Source organism: Engraulis encrasicolus, chromosome 15, assembly GCF_034702125.1.
Source record: "Engraulis encrasicolus isolate BLACKSEA-1 chromosome 15, IST_EnEncr_1.0, whole genome shotgun sequence".
Classification (NCBI taxonomy): Eukaryota; Metazoa; Chordata; class Actinopteri; order Clupeiformes; family Engraulidae; genus Engraulis; species Engraulis encrasicolus.
In genome coordinates, this window is record NC_085871.1 from 5,463,048 (window position 1) to 5,484,211 (window position 21,164).

General features: G+C 41.8%; 4 protein-coding genes across 4 annotated transcripts in view; 2 read left to right on the forward strand and 2 right to left on the reverse strand.

Moving 5' to 3' along the window:
• The window catches only part of tmbim1a (transmembrane BAX inhibitor motif containing 1a), a 21,625-nt gene extending 14,955 nt beyond the window's left edge, over positions 1-6,670 (reverse strand). Inside the window, exon 1 of the mRNA XM_063216861.1 lies at positions 6,562-6,670. The gene's annotated coding sequence lies outside the window, so the exon portion shown is untranslated. The remainder of the gene's footprint in view (positions 1-6,561) is intronic.
• A 476-nt stretch (positions 6,671-7,146) lies between these two features.
• On the forward strand, positions 7,147-15,309 carry pnkd (PNKD metallo-beta-lactamase domain containing). Its single transcript, XM_063216860.1, has 9 exons — positions 7,147-7,424; positions 7,752-7,867; positions 7,959-8,071; positions 9,285-9,343; positions 9,561-9,653; positions 10,597-10,763; positions 12,998-13,084; positions 13,749-13,864; positions 14,570-15,309. Exons 1-9 carry the CDS (start codon positions 7,264-7,266, stop codon positions 14,741-14,743), a joined length of 1,086 nt encoding a protein of 361 aa, XP_063072930.1. The 5' UTR covers positions 7,147-7,263; the 3' UTR covers positions 14,744-15,309.
• A 218-nt stretch (positions 15,310-15,527) lies between these two features.
• On the forward strand, positions 15,528-20,756 carry catip (ciliogenesis associated TTC17 interacting protein). Its single transcript, XM_063218135.1, has 9 exons — positions 15,528-15,684; positions 16,015-16,109; positions 16,439-16,624; positions 16,762-16,817; positions 16,959-17,045; positions 17,495-17,662; positions 17,890-18,014; positions 20,153-20,229; positions 20,659-20,756. Exons 2-9 carry the CDS (start codon positions 16,025-16,027, stop codon positions 20,754-20,756), a joined length of 882 nt encoding a protein of 293 aa, XP_063074205.1. The 5' UTR covers positions 15,528-15,684; positions 16,015-16,024.
• Positions 20,757-20,948: 192 nt separating this feature from the next.
• The window catches only part of LOC134464792 (caspase-10-like), a 2,646-nt gene continuing 2,430 nt past the window's right edge, over positions 20,949-21,164 (reverse strand). The window contains exon 6 of the mRNA XM_063218137.1: positions 20,949-20,954. Coding sequence (XP_063074207.1) covers positions 20,949-20,954 — 6 coding nt within the window. The remainder of the gene's footprint in view (positions 20,955-21,164) is intronic.

Genomic DNA, 21,164 nt, shown 5'->3' on the forward strand with positions numbered 1-21,164 from the left:
ATTCAGATAAGTGGATCTTGTTTAGTAACTGACCCACTGACACATACATGTACGCACAAGGGCGGCAACTTCAGCTCAACATTAGGGGGTCAAAATTGTAAAACGTTGTAACTGAAGTGTGTGCACAGGCAGATAGAAGACAACAATCAACATTTCCATTACTATTATTGGGGTGTTTTTGCTCTCCTACTTTAATCTTTGGGGGTCACAAAGGTCTGTGACCCACCCCCTACAGAGCACTACAGGTGCTTTCCAGACTCCAGTTAGATAGCCTGGTGTTAACCAGGCAAAGGCTTTAGTAGTGATAGCCAATGGTAACGTAGGTGGGCAGAACAGTTTCAGGATGAATCCAGACAATCTTAGCTGCATAGACATACTGTACATACATGTACACATTGTATACATATGGTACTGTATGTATATGCCCATGCTTTACAGCTACTGAAATCTAAACATGATGAGGTCACTTTACAGCCACATAGACTTGAATGCACCTGAAACCAGGCTGGAGAAAATCTATCTTGTATGGTTTACTTTTGTGTTATTCATAAGGATTTTTTAATGTTCATTTAGGTTATGATGACATTTAGGATGGAGGCTGAAGATCTGAGCCCAGCACTTATGTTCTGTACATGATCATGGACAAACTTTTAGAACATCCCCGGGGAACAACATGACAGGTGTCCAGTGTTAAATATGAATGGTTACATGCATGCATACTTTAAATTCTCCTGATAAAAATAACACATTGCCAAATACCAGCTGGAGATTTCCAATACAACAAGTGTTAAAGTTGCCCAGCAACATTCTGTGTGAACACGACAGAAGAGGAAATGGTTCAAATGTGCTACTGAGAAAAGCACTTAAATTTATGCATGGTGCATGATGCAAGGTAAATGTTTATAGTCAACAACGTTGTTCAATGGCCATGTTGTTTAAAGGCTATGGGAATGGCAGTTAGTGCTGTGGCCAGCCGATTAGCTAGCCCTAAGATCATGTACAAAATACAGTGGTCAGACTTTTTTAAGCCAATCTAGTACTGAGGAATCAGTGTCCTCAGCGTTGTAATCCAAAGAATGGGGCCCTCTCAAGAGGGAGTACTACTAGTTGCCCATTTTAGGAAAGCATCTATGAAGTGGTGAGTGGTGGGTCATCTAAACCACCACCACCGCCACCACCACCACCACCGCCACCACCACCACCACCACCGACCTGTGGTCCATCTACCACTTACCACACTACAGTATATAGACTTGAGTCTCTCTGGTTCAAGAGGCAATAATCTGCCACTCTTGTGTAAAATACTTTCCAATAATGTGTAAGTATCCTGCAATGTTGTGTTTCAAGTACCATGTACCATGGGAGGCGCTTTAGAGCACCTAATGCCACTAGAAACTTATACAAGAAATCATTTGTCCCAAATGCAGTTAACATAATTAACAAGAGGGATTTATATCTTAGATGTTTACATAAAATACTAGTCATAATGACTCATCTATTTATTGGAGTGGTATGTGGTCACTGGTCATCTATTTATTTACTTGCTATTCCTTATATCTTATTTTTTATTTTCTTACATTGTTAGATCTCACCTATTTATTCATCCATTTACTGGAGTGGTTTCCGGATTGCTCTTGCGTGGAATGGGGTGTCTGTCTTAAATGTGTAGGCCTAATGTCTTTGTGTAATGTGTAACTGTATGTCTTTTACAATGGTGAAACTGAAGACAAGTTTCCACACCTGTGGACAATAAAGAATCAAATCAAATCAAGCACTGCTCCATGCCAAAATGGCCCTTCAAAGCTTGATTTTGAGCCAACGTTTCCAGCAATTATAGTTGAGGTGTCACAGTGGTTTAAATTTTTCTCAGATCCCTCAGTCATTGAGAGTGTTGCTGTGGCACAGTTTTTTCTGGGCTCCAACGTCAGGTGGTACAACCACAGCTAAGCTTAATGCCCTTAAATTAATCAGTAACTGTTAATAAATTACGGTACTGCAATGAATATTCTTCTTTGATAATCCACTAAAACATTTACTGTGGTTGCACCACCCTGACATGTAATGCTACTAAAATGTTGTTGACCCTTACATAGCCCCTCAGAAGAGAACAGAACCCTGAAGAGATGCCCAAATGCATAGCCAGTATGACCGCTGAATGCAGGGTCTACAATAGTGTTTCTCAACAGGGGATCTACAGCCCCCCAGGGAGTGTTGGGGAGCCCTAGGAGGGCGTCGAGAAGGATACAGCTGATAGTGGGCGGTGATAAGTTGCCATTGGGGGGCATTAGTCCATTATAATTCTCAATACTAAGGGGGGCATTGGCAGGCTTACGATGAGGTCAAGGGGGCGTTAGGAGAGTTATGATAAGGTCAAGGGGGCGCTTCTTAAGAAAAAAACGAGAACCACTGGTCTACAAAGGACTGTTTTACCAAAAGCAGCCCCTACGACAACTCCCACCCGACAACTTCATAATAACAAATATGCCAACCGACCACAAACAAACAAAAAGGCCATGGGAAAATTATTACTAAACAGCATGTCAATGGCACGATAAACATCACAGACTGACCAGAGCAGAAAGTGCTGGAAAAAATATGACCAAATCGTTCGCCACTGACTCTGACAGAGCTACTGTGATGACAAACAATAACGTGTATAACTGCCAGCACATCTACCATAAACGCAGCTCCCACCTAGCCTGATTATCATCAACTTTCAAATCTCTTCGAGACATGGTAAGCATAACAATTGGCCTTTTTCAAACGGCATGGTTGACCCACGTACCTTGGTTTGCTACTGGCCAGACAAGGCTGTGCCGAAGTTTAAACCAAACTTAGTCCCAATAGAACGTGAAAGTACTTGCATTGCTATTGACCTGACTAGTAACTGTTGCGTCACTAGGAGGGCGCGGCCTGGCTAGCTCCCATCACCCTCAACAGATTGTTAAGAGCTGCAATTAGAATTATCTTCACACCCAGACTCCCACTGTGAGAGTCCAACAACAAACAAAAATCCAATGGGAAACTGGTTACTAAACACCATGTCTGACTGACTTCACTGCCTGAGATTCTAAGACCAGATCAGAAAGTGCTGGGGATAAAAAGCATGACCAAATCGTTCGCTACTCTGACAAGCCAATGCAATGATGAACACACAAAGGCACAAACCATGAGAGTTGACGTGACGGTGGTTAAAAATGACAGAATGGCTTGAGCAGAAAGAATTTGTCAGGTGACTGTCAGAAACAATGTGAGGAATGACACGCCCTCAGCCACCACAGAGCTGTGACGTGCTCTGTACTGGCTGTGGTCAGGGCTAGACTGGGACCAAAAAAACCCAAAAACAGCCCAGGCATTTTGGCATAGAGCAACCCCTCACACATGACTGTCTATTTCCTATATATTTAAAGCTGTAGCAATGTTACCTGATTCTAACCATCTGATATGCTCTCGCCCCCGCGTGACGTAGCCGAACGCAGCCAGATGATGTGAATCAGGTTAGTAGCAATGGGTCATCCCATCTAAATGTGGGCTGGTCTCTAAGGGGGAAATAGTGACTAAACAGCGAAACAAAAACCAAAAGCATAGGCCCTTGATGACTGTCAGCCCACCAGAAAAATTCCCTGTATGCCCGATGACCAGTGCAGCCCTGGCTGTGGTTAGTTGGCCTCCTCCATAGCACTATACAGAAAGGCAGAGGTCAGGGGCCTCATGAAAAACTTGCTTACGCATAACAAAACCATGTACATAACTTCTCATGCACACATTCGGATGTACAAAGACATAGTTAAGTCCATGTGCACTGAATGACAATAATATGCAAAAGTTTCAGCTGGAAATCCACGAAAGTCTTAGTACATTAGGTGACTGGTCTGCAACCTTTCTGGGACAGAGGACTATCAACACCCTACCAAAAAGGTCAAAGCCTACTTGTTCAAAATAATCTACAAAATTGAAGTCATCTGGACATACAGTGCCTTTCAAATTACACTAGGATCGCATTATTGATGTTTATGTAGCAATAATATTGTATTTATAACATGAACTCGGGACAAAAAAGATATTTTGATTAAAACACTGTCAGTGTAATTGTTTTTTATTTTTGAAGTTAGTGTTAGAAGGGAAAAATAAGTCATCGTCACCATTTTTAAGAACTCATCACAGGCATTGCCTCACAGGCAAGTGTCACAAGAACAGCACCTCTGCTTCCTGGTGATTGTGGGCACCATGTTGGTGATCCATGAAGGGTTTAAACTGGGATGGGTCTTTCTAGAGCTAATCTCTCATTCACCACCATGTGTTCACCAGCCACCTTGGCCAAACAAGCCAGCCGGTTGAAGCGGAGCTCCCTCGCCTGCCATATTTATAGTAATGTAACAGAGGGGAATTGTGGCAGTGTGATGGTGTGGCAGCCATGGCCTAATGGTTAGGGAGTCACTCTTGGAATCGGAAGGTTGCCGGTTCAAATCCCATGCCATCCATTCCTGAAGTGCACTTGAACAAGGCACCTAATAAGGCTCAAATAAGTAACAACAACAAAAAGGCCACACCTTGCATAAAGTGGCTTATTTTATTGCACAGGCAAATTGTGACGGTGATGAATACGAAACACTTGTGCCCCCAAGATGTGCCCCCACCCCAAATTTGATGATAAAGTCAAAGACTTAAAAATGTGTACAAACTGGATCTGGAGAAATGAGGGACTCTCTCTGTAACCATTCACTGTATTCATGGATGGCCTAATGGGACCTTTGTGAAGCTAAATGTCGGTTACAACATGATCCCTGACAGAGAATCAGCCAGATATGTATCAGTGACGCAATCGTGTGTCTCAACTGCTCCTCCTCCTCCTCCTCCTCCTACCAGAGTTCACAGCTATCAGCAAAACAAAACACATCCTGTTGTGGTATCAACACTGACAAAAGAAGAAGAAGAAAAAAAACAAAAATTCACACAGCCACAAGTCCCCTTTACATAATCCTTTGCTCACCACTATTTTATGTTAAAAAAAGAAGAAAGAAAAAGAAAGTCATGCTGTTATTCAAAGATGGGAAACCTCCTCTGTGCTACGCGTGTTCGCTGAGGGAGGATCAGTTGAACATATAAATCGTTTCCATGTGTTTCTTCACTTAACTCTCCCCTCTATGAACAAGCCGCAGCCCAGCCGCAACAAGGTTTTTTCTTCCCCGAGAAAGACCACTATAAACAAAGGGCATTAGTGGATTGAAATGAATAGATTATGGACGTAGACCAAAGCCATCTGTCATCCAGCTAGTAGTGCGATAAAGCCTACTTGTTACACACAGCTGTACTGAGGTAATTCCAGAAACACGTGGATATTTCTGAAAATGCACTGGTTTTGGCCTCTTGTTCACAATCACATGTAAACAAAGTTTTAGAATGCACTTTTTAAAAAGACTCTGGTTTTAGGAATATCCCATTCACGGTGTGAAACACACCTGTCACAAGGGATCTTTTTTGGTTTTTTACCCACATGCTGTGTTGATATGAATCCACAAGTCTATTCTATCAGCAGCTTTGCAACTCACTCATGGTTAACTGGCTGGGTTCACTTAACAACCTTTTTAGAATATGCATTCCATTATGGTGCACCTGGTATAGAAAAATGGATTTCATATCCACAGCTTCTTTAAAATCCATCTGTCTATCTAGGAAGAACAGTGCTTCTGTAAAGGAGAAAACTGATGTGTTGTCAATAAACCAATCAATCAATCAATCAATCAATCAATAAATCCACCCATCTGTCCATGCATTCATCCATCTGACTGTTGTGACTCACTCACTCACACACTCGTACACATTACTCACTACTCCGAAAAATGAGGCCCATTCACCTTTAAGAATTCTGTTACATCATGTTGTGTCTGCTAGGCAACAACAAAAGTACAAACTGGAAAAACTAACTTTTCTCTCTGTCCTCATTGCAGCGCCGCCCACAGTGAAGGCAACCATCAGGCCAGCTCAAGAAAATAAACCCAAACAATCTTCCTTGGAGAAACTATTTAGGCCAGACAGGCATTCTAAAATAGTCCCATATTTGTAATGTCATCCATCATGTGATATCAAAGGGGCTGTGGACTTTTCCCCAGCAGTTCAACCAGATAAAAGGGACATCTCCATTTCAAACACAACTGCTAAACAGCATTCAATAATCTTTGAAATAACCTGTAAGCTATGACTAAAATGTAGGCCTCTAGAACTCGAGAATCATGCTCAGAATAGAAAGTAGTCCAAGCTTCAGGCCAGGTAGGCCTAAGTATCTGTGGCTAATTCGGCCTGGTCTACCGCAAATCCGGAAGGCGTAGTTGAATAGTTCCAAAACTTTATTAATAGACAACTTAGGCTACTGCTTCTACATGTTGCTTATGTCAGGGTTGAGTCATGCGGGTTCATCAAAGCGTGTTCGGTTCGACAGTTGTGAGAAGTTTATGAAACACTGGGCAAAATATCCAGAATATAACATACAACATAGCTTCCACAAGGAATAAAGTAACATGGGCACATAACACGTGAATACACATTCAATTGTATAATCCTTACCTTTATTTGCGACGTTACCACGAGAATCCGCTTTGCGCTGCGACCTCCGCCTTGTTCTCTGGACTGGAACTCACTCATAGAACACAGATGTTAGCTTGTTGCAGTCGTTTCCTGGAATTTTGTGACCAAGCCAGTAGGTGTGGTCTAAAAGTTTTAGTTGGCTTGCACGTTAGAGTCACACCCACATTGATATATGTAATTGTAGTTTATTCCCGTAATACACCGTCATGATGGCAAAGCAGGACCCCGCGTCAGCACTTGCTACCTCCACATAAAGTTCTTCAACAATTAGGCCTACATCCAACCTGATAAAATAACAAGAACTGTCTGGTAAGCTGGACACACCCGTGCCTTGTCCCACACCCCATGCGATGTGATATCAGGGCTATGCCGCTGTCCCGCAGGACGTTTTCTGTAGACCTCAAGGACTAGACTACGGTATCATGACTACTGACCAAGCTGACAGCTGCTTATTCCACCAGGTTTTTTTTTTCTTTGAGTGCAAGCTGATGAAAACAACAAATGTATTTCTTAAAGTCTGGGAGACATTGAAAGGGAAATACACCCTGTAAGATGGTAAACGTCCTATGACGTCTTTGTAACTAAACTTTGTAGCCTAACTAACTATCATTTTGTTACTTTTCCATGTTGTGTGGAAGACCTCTTTCATTTTAGAACGTCATTTTAGCCACGCCTTCTACGATGGCGCTTCCTGACTGGACGTTCTATTTCCTTGGTGTTGTGTGTTGTTTGGGCCTGTGTATCTTCCACCGCCGAAGACCACTTGGCAGGAAATGTACATGGAACAGTGGGCTCTTTGTGAGAATCATGGCACGCACAGAGAAACCTCTCTTTTGGTTAGCGTAAGTACCGGTGACTTATTGATGTTGTTTCTACACGGGGTTAACGTGTGTGTGTGCAGCTGCCAGTCAGCTTAGCTTAGCTAACATCATCCACGGTTCTGCCAAAATGTTCAAACGCAAACAATGTAACGCCTATGTAACTACAGTGTAATGGCTACAATGTTGCAAAATGCTTTGCTGTTTTCCACCCAATATAGCACAGTCGGGGTTACAGTTCCACAGAGGAGTATGGAATCTGGGGCAGAGCTTGCTGTTTGTTTATTCAGATCATCAGGCGGACTTTCATGTTGGAATGGGTTTGATTTCATTGTTTCCCCTATCTTTCAGATATTCTCTGTACACAAAAACAAAACTAGGGTACATGTTTTACAAACGTCAGATGAGAAAAGCTCGTGAGCAATATCCCGGCGGACATTCAAGAACACAACCAACTATAATGAACGGTAGGTATTGCCAAAGATGTCATCCAATTCTTACGAGAGCATCTCGTACTGTATGAGAGCATTATTATGCAGTGTTCTTTTGTGTTTGCAGGTGTCAAGATAATACCCATTCCAGTGCTGCATGACAACTATAGCTACTTAATAATAGACACATCCTCTAAGCTTGCTGTCGTGGTGGATCCTGCAGACCCACAAGCTGTGCAGGTAGGAGATAATCAGATTATGAATGAATGAATGAATGAATGAATGAATATTCACGAATGATTAAATGCATGCATTAAACTAAAGAATACATGAATGACTGAATTAACAAATGAATTGTACACTCAATGCTGTGCAGCATTTTGATTATCCTGTCCTTATTGTCCTTATATCACACTGTTATAAAAGCCATTTAAAACAAACAACACTGGTTTAATAGGTACGTTTCTGTACTTGGTCACCCCAGAGCAAACTCAAATGGACGGAGGGTCAAAATTAAAATCTGGAACGAAGTTGTGGGTCACACTAAAAAAAATGTTTTTTTTAAATAGCGTGCATACACACATTTAAAACTCATTTTAAATTTCCCAAAAAGATCCCCATCATAGTTCAAATGTGCCTGCTCATATTCTGTTGAACAAGAGTGTGAGCTGTTTCACTGGCCTGGACTCACTCATATTCCTGTGACACGCCAAGTTTCATGTTCAAGTCTTATTTAATGTATGTGTGTATGGGCCAAATGCAATACACCTTTGAAACGATCACACAGGCTAAATAAAAATGACTCAACAGGCCTACGTTTGGCCCCCAGGCCTGAGTTTGACATCCCTGCACTAGATATTCATGCATTTCCATTGAAGTTATATATTTTAATTAAAGTCATGCAGTGCCATAGGCTATGCATGTCCAAGATAACATGTCCATGATTCCAATCAGTTCATAAACATGCATTTACCATTTCCCATGGTTCAAAGCCATTGAATTCAGAGTTCAACCTGGCCACCACTTCTCCTAAGTTGATGTGTGAAGGCCCCTGTGGCTAATTTGCGGTTACCAGAATGGCAATGACCATGTCGTAATGCATTGCAAAAGACTGTGTGTAATGACGTTGCAGTGTAGTGCTATGGTATTAAAGTCTTCTCAATGACTTGTACAGCGTTCCACTGGTGTGGCAGTGTGCACTATGAGGTTAAATGCAGCAGACAAACAAGTGCCTTTTTTTACCTGTTTAGATGTTGATGTGCATGTTATACATGTTAAAACCACCGTAATAATTATTTCAACATAATTTGAAGGTGCCACATGTGACACAACAGAGGGGTAAAGACACTTTGCGAATCTCCAAGGCGAAGGCTATTCCATTGTTATGACTGTAAATGTTTTTTTTTTTTTGCTATCAGTCGACTGATGTGCAAACAAATTCTTAATTACACAGGCCTGCGTGGAGGAGGAGGGAGTAACCTTGGAGGGCATTCTTTGCACACACAAACACTGGTGAGATGTAAAACTATTTACTGCGACAACAATATTCTCATGGTACTGGGGTGGTACTAGTTGACAAACGTATTAAACTTCAATTTTTAATTTTAGTTATTTGAGGGCAGAGGCTAAATTGGGCTAGTTATGTCTCCGATGATTTTACAGCTATAGCTGGCATATTTTGAATCATAACTCTGGTCGACCAATATTCTGCCATTGTTTGCCCATGTAGGGACCACAGCGGAGGAAACAGAGTACTTAAAAGACTCCACCCAGGCTGCCGAGTCTATGGAAACGCCATTGATAACATCCCAGGACTAACACAGTAGGTCCACTGTTTTACCTTTTCTCTTATCAGAGCTGTGGTATGCCATCTGTAGCTGCTGTAGCTCCTGTTTTCTCCCTGTTAGACATGTCAATTCATTTTTTTATGGTGTAGTATTGATGGGCATAGAATTCAATTTTCTGTGGGTGTTGGAAAAAATACCCAAAATGCTCTGGCCCAGCTGGGTTGTATGATTCGAAAATGGCTGGCACCCACTGAGTTAAGAAACGCTATTGTACTGTATCCGTCTTGAATGTAAATTAACAATGAAATGTTGTATGGTACTCCTGGAATAAGGGAAGAGAATAAGTGAAGAGTAGATTAAGATGTGACCTCTGGCTGACCTAGTTTGTTTTAGTGAAGTTGTTCTCAACCTTTTTTTTTTCTTTTTTTTTAAATTAAAGCCCCAGGACCTCTTCATAAGCCTGCCAATGCCTCCCTTAGTATTTAAAAATAAAAATTGGACTAATGACCTCCAATGGCAACTTGGCATCTTCCCCTCTCAACTCTGTCCTTCTCAATGCCCCCATAAGGCTCCCAAAAGCCCCATGGGGTGCTGTAGAGCCCCCGTTGAGAAACACCATTTTAGTGGATGACTGAAAATACAATAATAATACAACTGAAATATCTTTGATTTGTCTTGTTTAACTTCAGCAGAATTTCTTTTCATCATCATATCCTTAAAACCAACATGATATGATTCACCTCTATAAACCTAAATTAAGTTGTGCTTAATATAATTATATTGTCTGCACCACCTGCATTTTACTGCCTGCCTCATCCAAAGATGTTTTGCATTCTCCTCTTCCTCTCGATGAAGTTGTGGTGAATGTACCGTAATTCTATTATCTGCACCTGCTGTAGAACAATAACAATAGAATTACCCCCTGCCGCATTTAAAGATGTTTTACATTCTCCTCTTCCCGTGTTCTCGCTGTCGCAGCCCTCTCTCTGACAAGGACACCGTAGAGGTGGGGCCGCAGCTGAGGTTCCGGGCGTTCTACACACCGGGCCACACGGTGGGTCACATGATCTACCTGCTGGAGGGACAGCTCTTCAACAGCCCCAGTAGCCTCTTCTCAGGGGACCTGGTCTTCCTCTCGGGCTGCGGTGAGTACCACTGACCTAAATATAGGGGGCGCTGTGCGTTCGATTCATAAGTAAAGCAACGGCCGGGAGCAGAACATGATATCATTCAGAGGGGGTTCACTCACCGGTGATTCTAGCCTAGTTGGCGTTCACAAGCAAGTGAATGGATGTCAATGGGGTTTTTCACTTGCCCGCCTTCGCCCCCTAGTGGGCACCCAACTGGACCTACAGAAGCTTACTGGCTACAATGGGAACCAATGAGAGTGAAGCTTCTCCTCTATTCTAATTTCTCTGTATCATTTTTGGGGCGGAAAAACGAAGTAGAGCACCATTTCTCATGCATCTCTATAGGAGATTTGAAGCATTGTATCTCCTTTGAAATTCTTGACGATGCGGCTTTATTTTGTTCAAACGGTAGATTGCCATCTCTTCTAAACCCTTCAATGGAGTTCTATAGAAGCCCACTGTCCATACAGTATATTATCAGGCTGACAGCGGAAAATGTCAAAGTCAAAGTGTACCGTACTTTTATTGACACATTTTATATATAACAGTCGTCGTTAGCACAGATGATTGAAGTTGACCACATTCAGCAGTCCACATTGTGCAGTTAGAACTAAACATGCAATTAGGTGTAATACAAATCGACCAGGGCCTTGTTTCCGAAAGGGCCTTAAGTACTACTTAACGCTACGTGCTACTTAAGTTCACACATAACACCATCGTAGAGCTCACGGAGCGTTTCCCAAAGCCAACTTAGCAAAGAACCATCGCAGGTTGACACGTAACTCTAAGAGAAATCCACGAGTGATCTGGAGTAGTCTTTACGCGCTAAGATTGATCGTAACGGCTTGGCACAGTGGAGACACCCACAGGATATGAAGGGAAAAGAAGAAACTTGCGCATAAGATTGCCGTTTTAAGACGCGAGTAGCATGGCACAGTGGAGACACCCACAGGAAAAGAGGAAACTTGCGCTTCAAGTTGATGTTTTAAGAAGGGAGTGTAAATATCATGGCACCACAGTTGACACTGTAACGAAAATAAGAAGGTAACATTAATTGTGTAAGTGTGTAAAATAAAAGCAATGTGTTTGGAAAATATTTTACAGGCAGTAAAATAGTTCAGCTGTGTTTAATAAATCAGGGCATTATTAAACTGTGATCAATCATAATTTGTGTGGGTGCTTCGTGAACAAGAACAAGGCATCCACACGCAAACTAAATAGGGGGCTTCGGAGACCAGAGACAAGAGTGGTGATGTCGGAAGGCCACCACCGAAACATTAAAAAAAAAGAAAAACGGTCAGCGAGTCGTTGCGCCCTCTTTCATTTTCAAGTACCCTAAGAAAGGGAAGGCGACGCAGAAAAGACACGATAGTTGTAGGCTAAGGGTAAACTATGACATAAAAAAGGCAGCGATGGGGATTCGTGTACATTTTTTTGTTTTAATAACAGCAGACTGCCGTGCAAAATGTTCCTCACAGTTGTTAAAGCCTTGAGTGCGCCGTACTTTGCGCACCGCTCCCCAAATGCGCATCCCAATTTGGAACTGCTAGGCCTACTTGTCTTCTTAAATATTAAGCACGGTAGCCAACTTTGTCTGATTTAACGGCGTAGCTCATGGTTTTGCATGATTTCATTGTGTGTGTGCATTTTATTTCATTTACCAACAATAACTCCTGTCGATAGTTGCAAACTGCTACAAATGTAGTCCCACCCTTATAGAAAACTACTTTTGATGCTGACACACGCCTTACATTTTGTAAATGGTTTAGCAGCATGACGGCGCAGTTCACTCCGAGGACACTTCAGCACCACATATGTGGACAGCGATCCTTAAGAGCGACGCCACGAATGATCTTAGAGGCTGTGCACGCGTGTTCATGTACGAGTGTCTTTGGGAAACAGTCGTAGGAAATCTAAGAACATTAGTAGGATCACTGGTTAACGACACACGTAAGGCTAAGAACCATCGTTATCGGGAAACGAGGCCCAGACCAATGAGCAGTTAGAACTAAACATGCAAATAAAGGGAGTAATAAAAAACGTGCACACACACACACACAACAGTAAAATGAATAGACATGGACATACAGGTAACACATCCAGGCTTTCCACAAGCAGGATGGAAGAGAGGGAAGACCCTTGTGACTTCATTATGCATTATTGGATATTCAAGCAATAAGCCATGCAGAATGTTACTGAGCTGGAAGCAGTGCTTCACTAATACAATACACTTACTTGTGTTCCATCAGGAAGAATGTTCGAAGGAAACGCCTTGACGATGCTGTCTTCTCTGGACACGGTCAGCTCGCTGAACGATGAGACTCTGCTTTGGCCAGGTAAGGCTGGCCCTCTACACAGGAGCTGCACCATTATGGAAAATTATAATCCTGATTATTTGGATTAAAATTGGAATCACCATTATTAAGCATGATTACTCAACAATAACTAACACCAGAATTTTGTGCAGAATGTTATTTAAAATCACGAAATAAAATATAACCAAGTATGAAAAAATTAAAACTGAATTGTAATAATTATGTAAGAGGCGATAGAATGACCCTTAGGCGGGCCTACAGATTTTTGACCAGAAACACCAGCCTGTCAACATGTTTTGGATTCAAACAATGATTTTCGATTAATTGTGCTACCTGAGTGCAAGTCAGTGTCAGTCCTCAAGGTGTTTCCTCTGGCCTTGTGTCCTATCCTTTCTCAACAAGGATACAAGGAGCCTTATTTGTCATACATTCATAGAAAACCGAAAGAAAGGGTGGACGGGGGGTGCGCACTGTGGACTCAGCTTTAGGTCAGGCCTAGGTCATTTCCCAACCCAATAAAGTAATGTAAAAAAAAAATGACACAGTGAACATGAGATTGAAATTAAATGAATGTGTATAGTGTGTGTGTGTGTGTGTGTGTAAATATGGTATGTGATATGAACTGTAGTGAGAAATATGGTACATGTGCACTTTGTTTACGTACCTGACATGCTTTGGTCCCCAGGTCACGAGTATGCGGATGACAATCTCCTGTTTTCCCGCGAGGTGGAGCCCCTCAACACTACTAGGGACCAGAAACTGATGTGGGTGGATCAGCAGAGGAGCCAGAGGTTGTGTACGGTAAGTAAGGGAGGGGGGACTGTGCATGAAACGCACGGTTACACCCACGGCACCGCACATCCGTTAATTAAATGTCCCAGTTGAAAATCTTTGTGTACGCTAAGTAGTGGAAAAAGATTAAGCATTAAACGCACTTTGAAATATATTGATATCAACAAAAAGGGAAATCTAAAATGAAAGGATACATGATAGACATCTGTTAATGAAATGTCCCAGTTGAAAATCTTCACTAATCTTACAGCAGGGGAATATGAGCTGTGCTGATGTGAATATGGTCTCTCGTGTCATGCTGAAATAACTGGTCATAAAACAAGATTTGAAGAAAGCGCACTTACAATATGACTATAAATGACTCGAGGCTGTATTGTGTTGTTTAGTTTGTTTGGTTTGGTTTGTTTGTTTGTACTACTCCCTTGGGGCGGATATTGGACTGCTCTCCCTTGCATGACTAGCCCCTTAACACACACCGTTCCACCACTGGAACATCGTAGTAGTCACTGAAAAAGCATTTCTACCATAGTACTACACCACTATGGCAGTGCACAGGGGCTTGCACAGGGCCATTACCATTTGATCATTGCCATTCTGATAAGAACTAATTTATAACAGTGGCAGCGTCTTAAAAGTTTAATGCCGTTTTGTAGTGTGCATGGTTTCCTTTTTTACTGAACTTTATCGCTGATTCCCTGATTCTCTTCTCCCCAGAGTCCCTCCACACTGGGGGAAGAGAAGGAGTACAACCCGTTCCTGCGCAGCCATGCCGTAGAACTGCAGCAGGCTCTGGGACTCCAGCAGGACCCGGACGAGGACTGGACAGCCTACAGGGCCCGCATTCTGGAGGAGCTACGGAGACGCAAGGACATCTACAAAGGCCGATAGCCGGAGATGTATTAAGTAGACGTAGAATACTGTTACAGATTATACCACACTGGTAGTTTGGTATTACATGGTTGCAGCACACACTATTAGCTTTGTATGATTGCAGCTATGTAGTATCATACCAGGGGTGCAATTCTGGAAAGCGTAGTTGCTATGTTAGCTACTTTGTTGGTTGCAATGCAATTTCCCATTGGCAACTACTGAAGTTGCTAACTGCTAACAACTACGCTGTCCAGAAATGCACCCCAGTGTTGTAACTGCATCAGTACTGGCGTTCATCCACCACAAAAGCCATTCCCAATTGCTGTAGCAGAAGTTGAAGCTACTGCGGAGCCGTTATTTCTTTTCTTTAAAACAAGTTTGTTTTGCACTGATTAAAAAAAAAAATGTGTACAGGTTCACGGGTCCTGGATTACCTCACCCTGCTGGTGTGAAGCATTTCATTACATTTTGAACTTTAAACTCCTTACCTCACATTTGCAACAAAACTGTTAAAATCAACACTTGGTTTTATTTTTATTTTTTTTATTATTATTATGGACTAATAAAGGTACCAGAGGCACTTATATTTATATTTATGTGTTTTAACAATAAAGTATCCCTATTTCTCCTACAATCTGCTGTGTCTGAATGTGGAGTTTTCTTGGGGATATTTGCCTATGTGAAATGTATAATTTAAAAACTTAACCTTTTGTCTGTTAGTCTGTTACTCTCAATGGTTACAAGCAATGGGCCTTAGGTCATGGAGCGCCATCATTGACAGTGAGCGCCATGTAGGGGCGCTGTGGTCTGGCTCGAGCTGTTGCCAAGGCAACTAGGATGTTGGGAGTTTGTTGTTAGCCAGCATCAAGCTACCACTTTGTCTGCAAGACAGTAAGCGGCAGCCAAGCCTGTATCCGAATAAAAAATGTGCACTTAAGGTGTCCAGCGAAAACTGCACGGTAGGCGATGTTTCATACGTTTGTACAAGACTTCAAAACAGTAACAGGGTAGGCCATTGGCAATCAAAGGGAGTTCACAGGTAGATTTCACGTTAATGCAGAATCGATAGGCCTACTTCACGCTTCATCGCATGTGGTGCCTGGGTTGTTACTTTATGACACCACCACTGGCACAGCCTAGACACAACATTTTGGGCCATTATAACATTGTTTTCGTCGTATTGAACTCTACGGAGAAAGTTTTTTTCTTCGTCTAACTGGAGGGAATTGCATTAGCCTACCAACTACGAGGACATGTGGGCCTATTCTACTGTTATTTTTCTCCTTCAGCAAAACAGTCATGGAGGATGATTCTTCCCAGGGACTGACAGAAACAGAATCGTTGAAATCCTCATGTGAGGCACGTGAGTTTATAGACAAAATCGGTGAGTATGTATGACACAAAACAGGGTCAAAGTGTTTTTTTGTTTTGTTTTTTTTGTTTGTGTTTTTTTTGCTGCAAAAGATGGCTGAATTATATTCTATTTTTGGATTTGGACGCTGCTCACCATCTGTTTTTGGCAACTTGATTTTGCGTGCATGAGTGACCAACGCACAAGTAGCTTTGAGCAATGAGACCCACACCAAGCCTTAGGCCACAGAAAACAATTTCAGTAATTATTTGTTAAAAAGATGACTATGTTGAACCTACATTTAAACCATTCTTAACAATATAACAATGTTTTGTCACATTGTGAAACTCCCCTTTGAACAGAGTTTGATGAACTGAAGCAGTGCTTGTTTCGGGACACCCTGGTGACCGTGTCAGACACTGGCAAGGAACTGGGGGAGCTCTGCATTGATGTCCAAAAGACAGTCCATAATAGCCAGCTGTGCTATCTCATCCATGCCAAAAGCCATGGCGCCATTGACGACATACCGTGTGGGACCTCAATTACAGGTGTGTGTGGTAGTCTACTTAATAGGTGCAAAAAACCCTACACACTCAAACAACTTGCGTTCTTTCTTTCTTTTTTCTTTCTTTCTTTCTTTCTTTCTTTCTTTCTTTCTTTCTTTCTTTCTTTCTTTACTTGGCAGGGTACGTTACCCCTTCATTTGAAACTCTGGAGCAGCACCATCATGAGTATGTGAAGGTATTCTGCTTATACATCGTCAACCTGTTTTCTCACAGACTTATTAACATTTCATTCATAAATTAAAGTGGTTTTTAATGTAAATGTAATACTTAGTACTTAAAATAAATAATAATTTACTACTTTTTTAATACTCCCCAGCTCCAAGGACATAACCTGGACAGAAAGTCTCATATGGTGCAACAAGATGGGCAGCTGGTTGTGTATAAGGTCACGCGAGAGGCTGAGGTAAACAAACAAACAAACAAACAAACAAACAAACAAACAAACAAACACACACACACACACTGCATCTTTCTCTCTCTTTCTCTGACTCTTACACACATGCTGCATGTTGTGTTCTTCATACCGTATGCACATGCCTACCAATCAGTCATATAGGGTGTAAGGGCCTCCGCACATTGGCTCCAACAGCACTGCGGAGCACTTTCGCTTCCAACACAATTCGGACCCCCAAACCCAATTTCACACGAACATGGATAGTCAATGGGCAGCTCCGTCTCTAATCGCTTGCCGACATTGGCGAATGTCCGCGAACATCGGCGCCGGCGTGCGGGGTTGTATTGACAACAATGTAATCGATCTTGTTGGAGCCGGTGTGCGGAGGCCCTTAGTGGTCTCCCTGTCTTGCCCTTTTGAAGCTCTGTCTCTCTTCCTCTCATGTTCTTTTCTTTCAGGAAGTACGGGAACAGACGTCCACATTTCCCTTGGAATCTCTGTGTGGGTTTGTGTCCGAGGCCGCCAACTTGCTTCTACTTCGTGTTCTGGCCCGACGGAAGAACTTTCCAGAGGGCATGAAGTTTCTCTCGTTCGATGCTGAGACCCAAATCAGTCTCTCCACCTATGTGAGTGCAAAAGTAACAACCAGCAGGTCAAGATTTGTTTTCAATAAAATGTTTTACTGTTTAATTCTGTGGCAACATCAACAATAAATACACATACACCAACAGTAAATACAGATTCACAATGTTCAAACTAAACATACTGATACAGATATTAACAAAAAACACACGCAAACACGCAAACATACACACGTGCAATCACGCTGAAGCTGTGTGGTGTGTCTATGCAGAGGGAACTGGGGGAGAAGAAGCAGGTGGTTGGGAATGAGACGGTGGAGGTGTTTGGCATTGAGAGGATCGTCGATGCAGTGGATGACATTCCTGCAATGTGGCAGTGCTACTTCCTACGAGATGGGTAAGATGCCACATCAAGACTATGATTTTTTTCTCCTTCACATACTCCTAAGTTACTGCACTAGTTGCAGCTTATTGAATTGAATTTATATAATCACCCTCCCACACTAGGATTACTAGATAAATGAGATAAATGTATCTAATACCTGTTGTTTTTATTGCTGGATGCGTTCAGTGCTGCATGTTTCTTTACAACGGTTTTGAATCCTCCTTCTTTACCAACGTATTTGTCTGTATTACGCTTCTGTGTTGTTCATGTATGCTGTACCTATTTTTTGATACTCTACCTTGTATGTTTTGTATTAATAATAATATTGTCGTTAACTACTTGGCTTTATTAGTTCCTCGTTTCATTCAGCATTTCCCTTTCCTTTGTGGTTTTATTTTTAACATACAGTGCCCTCCATTATTATATGCACCCCTGGTTGAGATGTGTTTTTTAGCTTCCAATTATTATTATTTTTTTCTAAATAATATGGGACCTTAATGGAAAAAAAGAGAAAAATCCAACCTTCAATACAAGTGCATTTATTCAGTGGGGAAAAAAATCCTACATAAAGAAATAATTATTTGACATCAAATAATGTGTGTCACAATTATTAGCACCCCTGTTGTTAATATTTTGTACAACCCCCTTTTGCCAACAAAACAGCACCAAATCTTCTCCTATAATGTTTCACAAGATGGGAAAAGACAGAAAGAGGGATCTTCAGCCATTCCTCTTTGCAGAATCTCTCTAAATCATCCAGAGACCTGGGTCCTCTCCTCTGTACTCTCCTCTTCAGCTCGCCCCACAGGTTCTCAATGGGGTTGGGGTCTGGGGACTGAGATGGCCATGGGAGGAGCTTGATTTTGTGTCTGGAGAACCATTTCTGTGTAGATTTGGCCATATGTTTAGGGTCATTGTCTTGCTGAAAGACCCAGTGACGGCCCATCTTCAGCTTTCGGGCAGAGGGCAACAGATTTTGATTTAAAATGTCCTGGTATTTCAAAGCATTCATGATGCCATGCACCCTAACAAGCTTCCCAGGGCCTTTGGAGGCGAAACAGCCCCACAGCATTACTGACCCACCCCCATACTTCACAGTGGGTATGAGGTGCTTTTCAGCATGCACATCTTTCGTGGCACGCCAGACCCACTTAGAGTGTTTGTTGCCAAAAAGCTCAATCTTGGTCTCATCTGATCAAAGCACACGGTCCCAGTTGAAGCCCCAATACCGCTTGCTGAACTCCAGACGTTTGCGTTTATGATTGTGGGTGAGGAAAGGTTTTCTCCGTGCATGCCTCCCAAACAGCTTGTTGGCGTGTAGACAGCGCCTGATGGTTGATTTGGAGACTTTGTGACCCCAGGATGCTACCATTTGTTGTAATTCTGTAACAGTGAGCCTTGGAGATCTTTTGATTTCTCTTACCATCCTCCTCACTGTGCGTGGTGGCAAAATAAACTTGGGTCCTCGTCCAGGCTTGTTTACCACTGTTCCAGTTGTTTTGAACTTCTTAATTATTCCTCTCACAGTGGATATGGGCAGCTGCAGTTGAGTGGCAATCTTCTTGTAGCCTCTGCCTGACCTGTGAAGGTCGACGCACATCTGCCTCACTTGTATGCTGTGTTCCTTTGTCTTTCCCATGTTTAAGAGTGGATAAGAGAAATGGCCTCGGTGTCACATCATATTTATACCCCAGGGAAACAGGAAGTGATGAATTACTAATTAAATGTTCCTACATACTCTGGTAAACTTTGTAAACTGCTGTAGAAATGACAGAAATGCTTCAATTATATTTATTTCCTGGGAATTGTTAAGGGTGCCAATAATTGTGGAACAGGTGATTTAATGAAAAATAATTATTTTTTAGTCAGAGATTTTTTTTATTTTCCTACAATTCATTTGAGTTGAAGGCTACATTTTCCTAACATTTTCAGTGTGACAGTATTCTTCTGCAATAAACACTGAATTTATTTTAAGGCTTTTAACACATCTCAACCAGGGGTGCCAATAATTATGGAGGGCACTGTAGAAATAAACAATATAACAGTATCTGTCATGGCTATGGCCTCATTATTTGATGTCATATCATAGTTAAAATGTGTCAAGCACAGATGCCCTTTGCTTTGCCCTAACACTGCGCTTCCACATGCAGGCATTTGGCCAGCAGAATTCAGGTGGGCTCGCCTGTGATGATGAAACTACTCAAGCTGCCTGAACGTGTAACTGGAGGTATAATAATAATTATTATTTTTTTTTTATTATTTTTTTTTTTTACGTTCTTCTTTCCTATTTGCAAGTACAATTTACAATACATTCTGCATTTGCCTTTGCAAACAATGAGAATGTGCAGTGCAGGCCCAGATTTTACAAATACAATCTATTTATTATTGCTCATAGTTCTTATGCACTTGCAAAACTTCACTGTTTACACATATGTCAATGTTTTTGAAAACACATTGGTTTACACTTATACATAGTTTTACAATATGCATTTCAGAACTCTACTTTCAAATATATCCCATTTAGGGGGTTAAATCTGTCATAATGGTGTGACTATTATTTAACCACATGTCATGTTTACACGTAAACAGACTTAACAGTATCTGTATTTAAAAATATCCACATATGTGTAACGAGCACCTAAATCTTTCGTTGCAGACAATGAGGATGACAAGCCCGTGTTTGAAAAGAGGCCTCTGGAGTGGGAGGATGACATGCAACTCTACTCCAAATTTCTGGATCGAAAGGTAAATTGATCAATGACAGGGTTTTTTGGGCAGGGGGTGGGGGGGTTCAGATGTCAGGTGGTACAACCACAGCTTATGCCCATAAATTAATTAGTATTTGATAATTCATGTACTGCAATGTATATGCTTCTTAGAGTAATCTAAACAAAATAATCTATACAATAGTGGCAATAACTTATGTTGCACCACTATGTTGCATATCTATGACTTATGATAGGCCCAGCCACTATGGACCTTACACATCTAAGAATCCTGGTCCTAACCTACGTTGACCTTATGACTCTACATTCTCTGTCTATCTCTTCTTCCTCTGCCTTCCTGCTTTTTCTGCCTCTCCTCTATACCTCTCCTTTTAAATCTATCTCTAACAATGTTTTTTTCCCCCCATTTGTTCCTTTGTTAAGCACTTTGAGTTAC